This window comes from Aethalodelphis obliquidens, unplaced genomic scaffold (assembly GCF_003676395.1).
Source record: "Aethalodelphis obliquidens isolate GAN/ISIS:26980383/991018 unplaced genomic scaffold, ASM367639v1 scaffold7, whole genome shotgun sequence".
NCBI lineage: Eukaryota > Metazoa > Chordata > Mammalia > Artiodactyla > Delphinidae > Aethalodelphis > Aethalodelphis obliquidens.
In genome coordinates this window covers 5,369,744-5,383,472 of record NW_020837951.1, presented here as the reverse complement: position 1 = coordinate 5,383,472, position 13,729 = coordinate 5,369,744, and the positions used below count along the sequence as shown (strand labels likewise).

At 59.5% G+C, this 13,729-nt stretch overlaps 1 protein-coding gene across 1 annotated transcript in view; it reads right to left on the bottom strand.

Annotated features, from left to right (window-relative positions):
- Positions 1-13,422, bottom strand: part of FIBCD1 (fibrinogen C domain containing 1) — a 30,512-nt gene extending 17,090 nt beyond the window's left edge. Inside the window, exons 1-2 of the mRNA XM_027104517.1 lie at positions 13,081-13,422; positions 3,398-3,877 (exon numbers count right to left, since the gene is read on the bottom strand). Coding sequence (XP_026960318.1) covers positions 3,398-3,877; positions 13,081-13,152 — 552 coding nt within the window. The 5' untranslated portion in view covers positions 13,153-13,422. The remainder of the gene's footprint in view (positions 1-3,397; positions 3,878-13,080) is intronic.
- Between the last annotated feature and the right edge of the window lie 307 nt (positions 13,423-13,729).

The window sequence follows — 13,729 nt, the reverse complement described above, 5'->3', positions numbered from 1 at the left end:
GGGAGGAGACAGAGTGGCTTCAGCAGACACCTGTGCCCCCGCTGCCCCCAGGCCGTTTTTCATCCAGTTCTGTGCCTTCAGCCCAAGTGAGCTGACTAAAGGGGGCCCTGCTGCTCAAAACCCCAACTCACCCACTGGCCAGTTACACAGCTGCGGGTGAGTGATTAACCAAGCCTCAAAACGAGGCTAACCTGGCCTCCCGAGCCCAAGTGCTATGGGGACTGGTGACAACGTGGGGAGTACCTAGCACAGCGTGGGGCCCACAGCAGGCACTCAGTACTCAGTACCTGGGTGCCCACCTCACTGCAAGGCACCTTCCAGGTTACAAAACACCTTCACCCAACGTCTCTTCTGACCCCCCAGCGAGGCTGTGAAGGCAGGGGTGATGGGTCTGCACTGGACAGGTGGGGCCCTGGGGACTGCACTCCCACCCATGCCCCATGGCTCTGACTTTCCAGGGCCCTCTGGCGTCCACCCCTTCATCTGCCCCCCACAGTGTTGCCAGGAGGGAGGGCGTCATACGCTTGTTACAAATGGGGAAACTGAGGCCCAGAAGGAGAGGTCCCCCGGGCTGCCTGGCGGGAAAGGAGCGCTATGGGACCCGGAGGAGGGGAGACAGGGTCACGGGCAGGCTGCAGCCAGCGAGCGTGGAAGCATGCTGGGTTTTACACACTGAATCCGTCACTTGTCAGATAATAATAGCTCGTTGGAAGAAGGAAAGCAGGAATTTACAGCGCCGGCAGTTTACAAAATATGATTCTCGGCTCGTCTGGAAGCAGAGACCCTGCAAAGCTTTTAGTTGCCCTGTCAGTTTCTCCTCGACTGAGCAGATGATTCAGTGGGGCTGAGGCCTCGGGGAGAGGCTCTGAGAGGGACGGCGGGAGCATCGGGGCAGGGTGGTAGGCTTCTCCCTGGGCTCTATTGCAGGGTCCAGTAGACAGGCCCTGTTGGAGGAGCCCTGCAGAGGGATGCGGGCCGCCCCAGGGAGCAGGGGGCAGGGGGCTACCCTGCAGGGTGTGGGCAGCAAAGATCACCGGGTGCATTGGTTAAGTCGGATCAGTACTGCCCATCCTTCTGTGACAATGCAGACATGCTCGAGAAACTCAGGCACGGCTGGCTCTTGCTAACGGGCAAGGAAGACCTCAGTTTAAACCAGCAAATGATTAAAGTTGAAAATGTACATATAAACATGCCCGGAATTAATGGGGAAAGTCAGTCCCTGCTCGCTGAGCCGCACAGATGCATTAAAGAGGAATTGGCAGGTTTTAGAGGCAGTGAAATCGGAGTTGCTGCTTCCAGCACTTCTCAGTGGTTTGAGTTTAAACAAAGCACTTCGCCACGCCGAGCCTCAGTCTGTCACTCCGTAGAATGGGGTAACGATCCCCACCTCCTAGGGCTATTGTGCTGCACAGCGCTTATTAACACCCGGTGTGGACCTAAAAAAAGATTTTCAGTGGCGGTCCCCCATGGGCTGAAACTTCAGTTTACAGACAATTGCCACCATCATAATAAAAGAGCTGCTGATATGCAAACAGCCCCTCTCACGTGCCATATGCCAGCCGAGCCCTGTACAGCCACGAGCTCCAGCAACCTATCAGGTATGGACTGTGCTATCCCTGTGTTACAGGTGAGGAGGCCCAGCCCAGGGAGGGCACCTGACATGCCCAAGGTCCCACAGCTGGTACTTGGTGGAGCCTTCACTGTGTTGACTCCAATCGTGAGGACAGAACCTCTCAGCTCTTCCGCTCCCGGGCCAGCGGGCCTCCGACATCCGTGCGCATGTGTCACCCAGGTGGGTGCTTGTTGAACTGTTGGGGCCCTGGCGGGGTTTGGGGGTGAGGTCTAGGGACATATCTTTTAACAAGCAGCTCTGGAGACTTCGGGCATTGCTTTGAAAAACCTGGGTCTGGGCTGATCAGCTAAGGGTCTGGGCAGCTTGTAGAAGGGGAACTAGGAGCTATGGTGACCTAACTCTGCAAGACACATGGTCTCTGAAATCACCTGGAGTCTGTGGGAAATGAGTCAAATTAAATATTCTTGTGAGAAGTAAATATATCAGGGAAGCCAAGGCACTGCTGGGTCCCAGAACTGTTAGTCTCACAGGAGCAGCTCTAGGCCTCCGCATGGGTGGGCGGGTGGGAGACCCCGGGCCCCTCCCCCCAATCCTCCACCCCTGCCCTAAGGGTGAGCGTTTGAGGGCGGGTCTGGCTGACCAGGGGCTGAGCCATGTGGAGAGTGGGGTGGGGCACCCAGAGCCCCCCAAACGTCTGGAGGTCTCCCCGAGCCCTGCTGATGAGGGCGAGGATGTTGCAGATGGAGGGGGGGGAAGCAGGAGGGCAGCTGAACACCCCACCCAAGGATGGGGAAGCCGCCTTCCCATCAGTCCCCCAGACAGGATGAGGAAGACTGTAATTTCTCCAGCTGCAGCCTTCAGAGGGAGGGAAAAGGCCCACTGCTCTTGAGCTGTTGGGTGACCGAATGCCTGGTCACCTCGGGTGTCTGGAAGGCGCTGGGACCAATGGCAGTGGTGGGGCTCGCCTCCCAGTCCCGAAGGACCTAAGTCACGGGGGGCATGGGGTACAGGGCTGGAGGCTGGGCGGCGCTCCAGAGGCCAGATGCCAGGCCTGACTGGACAAATCACTGCCCCACTCTGAGCCTCAGTTTTCTCTTCTGGAAAATGGCAGAGGGCCAATGAGATGACCCTGAATCTCCGATCCTATGAAGGGGGAAGTTCTTGCTGGTGCACAAGGCGTGGTCAGTGCTGGAAACCTTCACCCAGATCTACCTGGTGCTTGCTGGGACCTGGCTCGGCTCTGGGAGGGCGCGGGCGCGGGGGTGGGGTGGAGGTGGTGAGGACAGTCTGCGGGTCTGGTTGAGCTCCTCAACTGGTCCCTCCTTCCCTGGAAAGCTGTGGGCATCAAATGGCAGCGAACAGGGGGATCTGGGGAGGGGGTGCAGCTCTCTCTGGCCACGTGGCACAACTGGGGGGAGGGCTTGCCACTGACGAGCCACATGACCTTGAACCTCCATTAGCCTGACGGAGGCCACGTCCTGCCTTGCCGGTGTCTCACCTGCTCTGGAGCGCCTGGGAAGCCCCTGCAGTCCTGGATTTGACTCAACTGTTGGACGCCGTGGATGCTACACAAATACCCAGGTCACCAGGAAGGCGTTCAGGTAAAGGTTTGAATCCTGGCCACACCAGCTGTGTGGCCTCGGATGACACTCTCACCTGCCTGGGCCTCATTTGCTAGTCCGTGGATGGGAATGGCCACAGCCCCTGGCCCCGGGGCACTTGGGGATTGAGTGATGCCGCGGGCCTCAGGCACCCAGCGGGGCCGGCGTGCCCCTGACTCCCGCCACCCCTGCCCAGACCCCGAGGCACAGAGCCCACCCTTACCTGGATGAAGCGGCCCTGCTCGCTCTGCAGAGCGCTGAGCCCCTGGCCCAGCACGCTGTGCCCCTTCCGCAGCCCCACGCACTCTGCCTGCAGCTCCGAGGCCCGGGCCAGCAGCCGGGGGAGCTGGTCAGCCAAGGTGTCCAGCAGTTCCCGCTCCTGTTGCCCCGCCAGCCACGGCTCAGGCTGGCGCTGGCTCAGCGCCTGCAGCACAGAGGCCTGGGCGCCCTCCAGGCGGGCGAAGCCGTCGGCGAGGTCAGGGCAGCGTGGGTCGATGAGGATGTTGAGGCGCGAGGCGTCGGCCCTGTCCACGGTGACCAGGGCGCTGTTGGCACCGGCTGGCCCGGTGCTGACGAGCGGCGGGGGCGCCGTGCCCGGCGCATGGGCGTGGTTCAGGAAGAGCACGGCGCCGGTGACGGCCACGGCCAGCAGCACGGCCAGGGATAGCAGCACGGTGCACAGCGCGTAAGTGCAGCTCGGCCGCTGTGGGCCAGCCCGAGGCACATGGACACAGAGACAGAGGGACAGACGGGAGAGAGAGGGGGCAGCATCAGGGGCAGACCGGGGCCTCCAGCTCTGCCCGGCGAGGAGGGCCCAGGCAGCCCTAGGATGGGGCCTCTGGCCTTTGTGAGGCCTGGACGAGGCTCAGAGGGTCCCCTTCTTGGGGACGGGGGAAGGGAGTCACACAGAGATGAGAAACAGAGTCCCAGAGGGGAGACAGAGACAGGAACACACCAAAGATAGCAAGATGGAGAGAGCGAAAGTTGTAGGGAGACAAAGATGGAGAGGATGACAAGAGAAACAGAGGCAGAGCCGGGGAGACTGATGGAGAGAGAGGCACCCTTCCCTCGCTGCCCCCGTCCTGGCCCACGTGGCCTGCCTGGGGTAGGCACATCTCCCCACGTGGAGCCCTCCTGGGTCTGGTAAGGGCGGGAGGTGGAGACTCCCACTCTGCAGCCAGACGGGCTGGACTCAGGTCCCCAAGCTGTCATTTCCTGCGGGGTGACCTTGGGTGAGGGACTTCACCCCCCTGAGCCTTGTTGTCCTCATCTGTAAAATGGGGGCAATAATGACATGCCCACCCCATATGCAGGTACCCGCTGTGCAGACTCAGGAAGAGAGCTGTAACAGTGACAGCAGCGATGCTACAAATCACTGCGCTGTCTCAGCAGAATGAGTGCCTTGGGGTCACGGGCGCCCGTCACGAAAGGTCCCTTTCAACCCAGAGCGCCCACATCCCGAGTCCTGAGGCCGTTGCAGGCGCACAAGGCTGCCACGAGTCCCCAGGCAGAGGGTGGCCACCTGAGCATCTCCCCTCCCCCTTTCCTCTCCTTCCTCCTCCTCCCCCCACCTCTTCACAAAGCACCCCCGCCACCCCCCAGACCCAGTAGGGACTAAGTACAAAGGAAGCTGGAACCCAGTGCAGCTTGTAATTAAAGGAGGCACCATGATGTATAGCAAATCCAGACTCGCTGGACCGAATCACACATGGCCCAAAAGGAGCTTGCAAAGCGATCACTGAGCGTTGGACACATGGGGAGACTGAGGCCCAGAGAGGGCCAGGGGCTTGCCCACAGTCACACAGCAGATTAGAAGCAGAGCTCAGACTGGACCCTCAGCCTCCTGCCTCCTCCCCACGGCCAGGCATCTCCTACCACTGAATTTCCCCCACATTTTCAACTTTCTGAATCCAAGACACATCTTTAAACGGATTAGTATATTAAAGCACTTGGAGCCGTGCCTGTCATGCTGTGTTTAGGCAATAAATATTAGCGGCTTTTACTATCTCATGATCAATGTGCACAGAGCATCTGGAGGTGTTGGGTTTTTTATTTTCCACCCAAAGTGCTATTTCTGTGTCACTGATGCTAGGACGTACCTTCCCTGTTTTATTTTTTTTCCCTTCGCATTTTAACGTCTCCGACGTTTGGGGGAAATCTTACAATTGTAACTGACAACTTTCCTTTCTTTCTCGGTGATATATAAAATAGCCTCTTACATCCCGCATCTTACTATGAGAAAATATGGTAGAGCAAAGAGCTTCTTTTCCATAAATTCAAATTCTACAAGTCACTCCTGAATCTCCTACTTGGCACCAGAGGAGGAAGAAGGAGGGGGTCTGTGTTGTTGGCAACATGAGGGAGAGGATTCCTTAGCCTGTCGCTGCAGGGGGGAAGCCTCTCCACCCCTGCCCAGGCCCGGGGGGCACATCCATCCTGGGCTCCCCACACCTACGCGATTTACTCCAGCCAGACCCTAAGGTGTCATCAGCTCTGCAAAGGCTGCTCCCCCAGCCCGAGACATCCGCTTCCTCTGCTTCTCTTCCACCGGCCTAAACTTGATCTCTTCCTTCAGGGCTCAGCTGGATGTCACCTCTTCCAGGACTGTTTCCTCAGCCCTTCTCCGGGTTTGGGTGGGGCTCTCCCTCGGTGTTCCCACAGCCCTCCCTCCCCCCACGGTGGCATTTACCAATTTGACTTTATTCATTCACTCAAACACCCGTTCAATATTCCTCGGGGTCCCCGTGAGCCAGGCTCCAAGCCAGTCCCTGACTGGGGGACAAGGAGGGAAAATCACCCCAGCCCTGCCCTGAGGGAACGCATGTTCCGTAGACTATGATTCTTACCCTCTTTGGGGGCACGGATCCCCTTGGGGACTTGGGGATTTGATGAAAGCTGTGGATACAAGGACCCGCGATGCCCAGGTCCAGGAAACCTGCCCTAGACCATGAGCCCCTCCACCCCACAAAAGGCACAGAGCGGCCGATTGTTGGACTGATGGAGGGACAGACAGATGGACCAGGTCATTTCTCTGTGACCCTGCTGGCTTGGGGAGGAGGCAAAGGCCCTGGGACCTACGGTGCTTGGCAGGGCAGAGGCCATAACCTCCACGCTGAGCCCTGTGCCCACCTGGGATGGCCTGGCAGAGAATGAAGGCCACCTCCAGGCCCCCCCATCCCTGTCACTGCAGGTCAGCACGTCCCACACGGGCCGGCACTGCCTTATCACCGCTCATCCTTGAGCGCATACGGTGTTCCTGCCACTGAAACCTCCAACACCCGCCTGCTGTGGCTGGATTCATTTCGCAGATGGGAAAACTGAAGCTCAGACAGAGAAGACCCTTGCCCAAGGTCACATGGGAGGCAAGCGGTAGAGCCAGCATTTGAACCCGGGCCCGGGTGACTCTGGAATCGCCCATCTGTGCCGAGACTGTTTGCTGAGCCATCTGACCCCATCCCCGCCTCTGCCAGAAGTGTGACTGGGGTTTGAGAGACAAACCCTGTGTCAGCAAGTGAGTCCCTGTCAGGCTCCTCCCGGAGTCCGCTGGGAGACACCTTGCCCCGAGCTGCTCTGAGCGACGTCCTCCACTGAAGAGCATTAAGGTCCCCAGCTGGCGAGGCAGAGTGGCCGGCCTCGTCCCTCCTGTGTCCCGGGATCCCAGCCCTCTCGGCATCCACTTCCACCCAGGCCCTTGGTCCCTGGCGGGAAGACAGAGGGCACAAGGGAGGGGAGGGGCTGGAGAAGGCTACAAGGTGTCCCCTGAGGGGCAGGGGGACGACGAGCCTGGAGATGAAACAGGCCATTCAGCAGAGGAGAATCAGTCTTCAGAGATCACCTTAAACATGAAGTGCTGTTCGCTTTTATAGGCTGCCGCTTACGTGCCTTGCAAAGAAATCTGCCCGAGATGCTAAGGGGAGGCTTCAGGCGTGAGCAGCCCAGCAGAGCGTGCGGGGGTCTGGCGCTTACTCATCAGCCCTGGGCTGGGGAAGACTGGGTGCCCACACCCCTGGGATCTGCGGGAGGCGGGTGGATGCACACAGGGCCCCCGCCTCTCAGGGGCAAGGTGCCTGGAGATCGGGAAGGTATCCCAGGCGGTGAGCCTCAGAGGAACCAGGGTCTGAGACCCACTGCTGGTACTAAACACCTGTGTGAGCTCCCGGCTGGAGGGATGTGGCTTCGTCCCCTGTGTGAACCCCAGTGCTGGCCCCCGGTCCAAGGCTGCCCGGGAAGTCCCAGCCAAGGGGAGGACAAGATGGGCTCGTGCCCGGGGAGGTGGGGGGCAGGAAGCCCCAGAGCTGCCTCGGTGGAGGGGTGGCGTCCGTCCCAGCTGCCTCCTCTGAGTTCCCAGCCTCCAGAGGTGGCCATGGGGTCTGGCGGAGGCCAGGAGAGCTCTGGAGGAAGAGGCTCACGGCCACCGTGCTCTGCCCAGCCCGCACCCCCTCTTCTTCTTTGCTTTTTAAGGAAGCTGGGTCGTGGTCCCCTGGGTAGGCTGAGACTACACTCCTTGTACCAAAGGGGGAAGAAGAAAGTCTCCCCCCTGGGGGAGGCCAGGCAAGGCTGCTCCCAGCCCCCCATCTCCTAGGCACACCCCAGCCACTGGCAGCATGGCTGTTCATCGTGGCAGAAACACACCGTGCGGCTTTGGATTGGGAAATCCAAGGGGGACGTGGTGTGTGCTCTGGGCCCAGCAGGGACTCAGAGCTGCACATGGGCTCATGGATCATGTAGGGGGCAGGCAGCCCAGCCCCTGCCCAGCCTAGAGCCCCTGGGGAAGTCTTCCTCGCCTCTCCCCAGGAGCCCACATCTGCTCCCACGGCCAGGCAAATGACTCCTGACCTGGGCTGGACTCTGATCCCCTGACCCTGGCAGAAGGGGGATCCCAGAGACCCCTTAAAATGAGGAGCTGGATGTTCTGCTCAAAACTCTGGGGTCCCAAAGACTTGGGACTTGTTCTATGAGCCCTGAGGAAGAGTGCCCTGTCCTGCCTCTTTTTTTTTTTTTAATAAATTCATTTATTTTATTTATTTAATTTTGGCTGTCTTGGGTCTTCGTTGCTGTGCGCGGGCTTCTCATTGCGGTGGCTTCTCTTGTTGCACAGCACGGGCTCTAGGCACGCGTGCTCAGTAGTTGTGGCTCGCAGGCTCTAGAGCACAGGCTCAGTAGTTGTGGCGCACGGGCTTAGCTGCTCTGCGGCATGTGGGATCTTCCCGGACCAGGGCTCGAACCCGTGTCCCCTGCCTTGGCAGGCGGATTCCTAAGCACTGCACCACCAGGGAAGCCCTGTCCTGCCTCTCAATGTGACCTATGCTGAGGGCCATCTGAAGCCTCAGGCCACCGGGAAGGCCCTGGGGGGAGTGGCCAGAGGTGTTCTAGGGGACAAAGAGAAGGGTCTGGGAGCTCCTCACATCTGCCCCCTCCCAGAGGCTCCAAGCCCCCCAAGCTCGGTCACTCCCCCGACAGCACTCAGCTCCGGGTCCGTTTCAGATGCTGGAGGGTCTCCAGGTGTTTCTTGTGAGGGTCTTGCTCACCCTCCCCACCCCCCACAGCTCCAGGCCTCCAGCCCACGGAGCCCCAAACCAGGCTCGCTCCACCCCACACCTGAGCCCTCCTGCGATTCCCACCCGGGGATGGTACCAGCCTCACCAGCCGCCCCCTCCAAAACCTCCCTGTGCTCCCCTCCCTCACCCCCGCGCTCAGCCAGCACCTGGCTCTGTCCACTCCACCTCCTCTAATCCCCTGGTCCCCTCTGTCCCCACGTCCCCAGCCCTGCCCTGGTCCAAGCCCTGTCATCTGCTTCCACATCACCACAACCAACTCCTCGTTAGCCCCCCTGCCTCCTCCCGGCCCCGCCAACCAATTCCCCACCCGGCGGCCAGGGACGCTCCTGATAGCAAAGGGCCCAGGACACTCGTGCTCAGACCCCTCCAGGGCTGCGGAGGCCCAGGAGCAGGTCCCACCCCGCCTCCCCCATACCAGCCTCAGCTATAGCTGCCCTCCTCCAGCCTCCGCCTGGTGGTTCTCTGCACCTGCCTGGCTTCTGTCACTTCCCCCAACACACCTTGGTGTCCCTGGAGCACACATCTGGCAAATGCTGCTCAGCTTAAGCATCACCTCCCCGGGGAAGTGGTCTCTGCACTCCCACCCCTGGCCTCCCCTGGCCTCCTGGCCTCCCCATCACAGCCACACCACTGGGCTAGCGGGTGAGCTCCGTGGGGCAGCCCGTGGCCAGAGGAGGGGCGCAGGAAATAGGAGAAGGAAGGAGTCCTTGACTTGTAGCCCCTGTTCTTCACTTACTTCACCCTCCTTCTCTCTCAACCCAGGCACAGTGACCTCAACCCAAACCCCAGGCAACAAGACAACAGAGGCGTGTATTGTTTCCTTTTTAGTGCCCATCGTGGTTCGTAATAATCCCACGATGTGAGTTTGTCCCTCCCATGAGACTCTAAGCTCCTGAGGCACAGGTTCACAGCTACGTCTCCTAGATGAAGTAGGGACTCTATAAATAGTCACTGAGTGAATTAAATGCAGCAGGCTTTAGGTTAGACATCAAGAAGAACTTCCCAATGAGAATTTTTTTTTCCTTTCTGGAATGTTTTTCAAAGTTTTGAAAATATTAGGAGACATGGCCTGGGATAGTTCAGAGGTCGACCTCCCTGTGGAGTGGCTTGACTCAGGGACTGCTCAGAAAAAAGCCCTCCCTTCCCCGCAACAGGGGAGAAGGTTACAGGATGACTTCCTGCCCCACACTCCAAGACTAGGAGAATCATGTCTATTTCTAGATCCTTTTATCTGAGCAACTCCAAACTCCTGGCAAATATTCCACCATAATCTCCTGCCCTAAAGCTGTGAGAGCCCCTTCATTCTGCAAGGGGAGAAGGGACGTTCTAACGAAGTTGGCACCTTGTCCAACATCACCCAGCAAATGAGGAGCTGAGGCCAGACAGGCCTGGGACAGAGCCGGCCTAAGGCTGTCCCTGAAACAGCAACACTTGGATGCAGGCCCTTCAATGGCACTGGGTGCTGCGCATGCCCTGGGATCACACACTGGGCGCTGGAGCCCTCTCCTTGGGAATTACATAATGTGCCTGAGTGGGCTGAGTCAAGGGCAGTCAGCCTCTCTCCCTGCATCTTCCCAATAAGGCTCATCGGCCACCCTGGAGGACCCAGGTTCAAGGCCTGGCTGCAGCTCTCTTAGCCTCAGTTTCCTCGTCTGTCAAATGGGTTGATCGTTCCTGCCGCCAACCTCCCAGGGTGGTTTGACTAAGAAAGGAGAGATCTGCAAATGAACCCAGCTGGCACTCAAGAGTGTGGCGTTGGCGTCTTTTCTGGAGGAAGTGCCCTGTTAAAGGACCTCAGCCAGGCCCTTCTGGAGGGAACTGGGTGGTCAAGTTGCTTTCCCTGGTGGGCAAAGGGGGGATCGGGACGCTGACAGCCTGTAAAAAGAGACAGGCTACCTTAAGAGCGACCCTCCTCAAGGGTGCACAGAGCTTTACAGTTTGCAAAGCACACCAGTATCTCACTCGGCCCTCGTTAACAGTCCTTGTGAAGTGAGGAGGAAGCAGGGATTGCTCTTCCCATTTTGCAGATGGTAAAGCCCAGACTCAGAGAGGGGGAGTAACTTACCCAGAGTCACACAGCATGTCAATAGTCAAGACGAAACTATTGGAGAAGCAAAGGAGGAGAGAAGGCCAGGCCCAAGGGAACCAGGGCAGGTGAGGTTCTCTCTTCCAACAGTGGGCACAGGAAAGGCCTTGTCTCGTATCTGAATCTTCAGGCAAGCCTGGAGCTGGCATAGGGCAGCCTGTCTATATGCTGGATCACCAAAGGAGTGGAGTGGGGAAGTGGTGCTTGATACTGGCCCAGGCCTCTAGGACCACAAGCGCTCGGCAGCCTCCAATGCCAAGGGACAGACGGCTGGGCTCTGGCCTGGTGTCAGCTGGAATATATTTTCCAGGAAGCAGCGGAGAGGCTGGGGCCTACCCAGGAGGCCTTAAAGCCACATTTCAAATAGATCCCCCAGAAGCCACCTCCCCTTGAGACACATCAGCACTTGCTGGCTCCTCTCCCACAGTTCCTCCTGGCAGGGCTTCATGCAGTTCAATTCAGCAAATATCCCTCAGCTCCCAACCTGAGCTGCATGGAAGGACAGGAGACTGGACTCAGGGGGAGACCCCAGGATGGGGGCCCAGAAGGAGTGCATGTCCACAGGGAGCTCCTGATGGAATAGGGACTCAAGGCTAGGGAACATGGCAGGGAGAGATAAAGGCAGCTGAGCAGCACAGGCTAAATGCTGCTGGGACTTCAAGGCAGAGCCACCAGGCAACAGGGAGGGCTTCCTGGAGGAGGTGGCATCTGAGCAGGTTTTGAAGTATAAGTAGGGTTTTCCTGAGTGAAGTGTGTGTGTGTGTGTGTGTGTGTGTGTGTGTTTGGGGGAAGATGAGACAGCAAAGGTTTGGAAATGGGCAGTCTGGTGTGGGACCAGAGGCTGGCAAAGGACAAGATGAGAAGCAACCAGTACCTGTAAGGAAACTAACGGGAAGGGAGAGCGGGCCAGGCTGGAGATGGCTTGAACAAGTCGAGGAGGTAAGACTGCTCTTGCTAAGCTGAGAGAAAGTCAGATCCCAGCAGGAGAGGACTTTTTGTCTGGGGCTGGCTTGGGTGTGCACCTGATTTAACAGAGGAACAGACCAGCCCGGGAAGGCATTGGGACAGGCTTGGGGTCAGACCTGGCTTTGAATCTTTGCTCTCCTGCTAACATGCTGTGTGACTTGGGTGCATGCCTCGACCTCTCTGAGCTACCATCCCCCTGTGACGTGGGCATGTGCATCCCTGCCTAGCCCCCAGGCTGCTGCAGAAAGTGAGATTGTGCAGACGGTTGGGAAAGGGCTTTGCAAAGTGTGGAGGCATGCCACGGCAGTGTCACTCCAGACAGAATGCGCAGGCTGCCGCTCCTGGGAGTGAGGGGCCGCCAAGGCCCGCCCCTGCCACCCCCTTCCTGCCACTGCAAACAAGAACTGTTCCTTCCCCAATGACATCTGTCTGGGAGAAATTTGAAATTTAAAACGGGCAGCTCCATTATTTCCTCTCCTTGCCGAGCGGACTCCTCATCTCGCCTGCCTGCCCCAGTCCCTTGGCAGCCCAGCCTGGGGCAGCCTCAGGGCTGCCCCTCCATTCAGCTTCCCATCTCCAGCCCCCTCTCTGGCCAGCCCTGGAGCTCTGCCCTCACCCCCTTCCAGGCCACAGCCCTGGGCACCCTCCACTGCCCCTGAAGAGGCAGCAGGAAGGGTGGAATGAACAGACCTGGAGCCCAAGGATCCAGGTTCAAATCCCAGCAGAGCTGCATAGCCTCGGGCAGAAGCAACCCTCGCTGAGTCTTACTTTCCTTGTCTTAAAGCTGGAGAATCACAATATCCAGGGTTCTCACATGAGGCAAATATTTATTGATTCTCTACTGTATGGGGTCGGGGGTCGGCTGGCTAAAGTGTGAGGATTCAGAGGAGATGGGGGTGATGGGGCGCATGCCAGCCGCCTAGCACAGGGGGTGCTCAGGGTGAATACTTTAGTGGTTCAGATGCCCATTGTAGAGGTGAGGAAACGGAGACTCACACTTAAGGGCCGGTGACACTGTAAACTCCGTAGGTCCCCTACTGCCTCTGCGCAGATGTGCACCTGAGTCCGTTGAGGAGCAAAGGGGCTTCTGCAGGGGTGCCGCTCCCATCCACAGCCCGAACCTCAAGTTCAAGCCTCCTATGGAGGAGGAGGAGAGGAGGGTGCCCGCCCCAACCCGGGCCTGTCGAGCCTCACGGGGGTACGCCCCAAACTCCAGCCCGGGTGCCCAGCCCGCAGGCCAGAGAGGCCACTGCCTCGCCCACCGCCCCATGTCCCCACGATCCGGGCCGCGCGTACCTGCGGCTTGTCGCGCGGCCGGTCCTCAAGTTGGGAAGCGCCGCCCACGGTCTTCCACCGGTCGTTGACCATCTTCCGGCAGGACTGGTGGGGACGCCGGGCGAGGCGCGCCGCTGCGGAGCGCAAAGGCGCCGACGTGGGCGCGGGCTCGGACGAGGGGCGCGTTCTGCTCGCCGGCTTCCCGCCTCGGTGCCCAGCGCCGGGGCGGCCCGGGCCAGCGGGCGTGCGTGTGCGGGTGTGCGAGTGTGTGTGCCTGCCAGCGTGTGCGCGGGTGTGTGCGGGCGACAGCGGGAGCGGAAGCGCGAGAGCCGCCGGCAGCCAGCCGCCTGCCCGCCGCTCGCGCTGCGCGCCGTCCCCGCTCCCGCCTCCCGCGCCTCCCACTGCGCGCTCCTCTCCCTCTTCCCGCCTCCCTCCTCCCTCCTCCCTTCCTCCTTCTCAATCTCCGTGTCTTTTTTGTCTCGTACTCTCTTTGCCTTTTATTGCTCCCCCGGTCTCCCTCTGACACACACGCACACACTGCGGACGGCGATAAACTCCACCTCCCCAAAGCCTAATAGAGAGGAGGCAGACCGGCCCAGACCCCCGGGCCCAGCCCGGAGGGCAGTAAACAGCCGCGGGCAGCCAGGCCCTCGCCGGCTCCGGAGGGGCC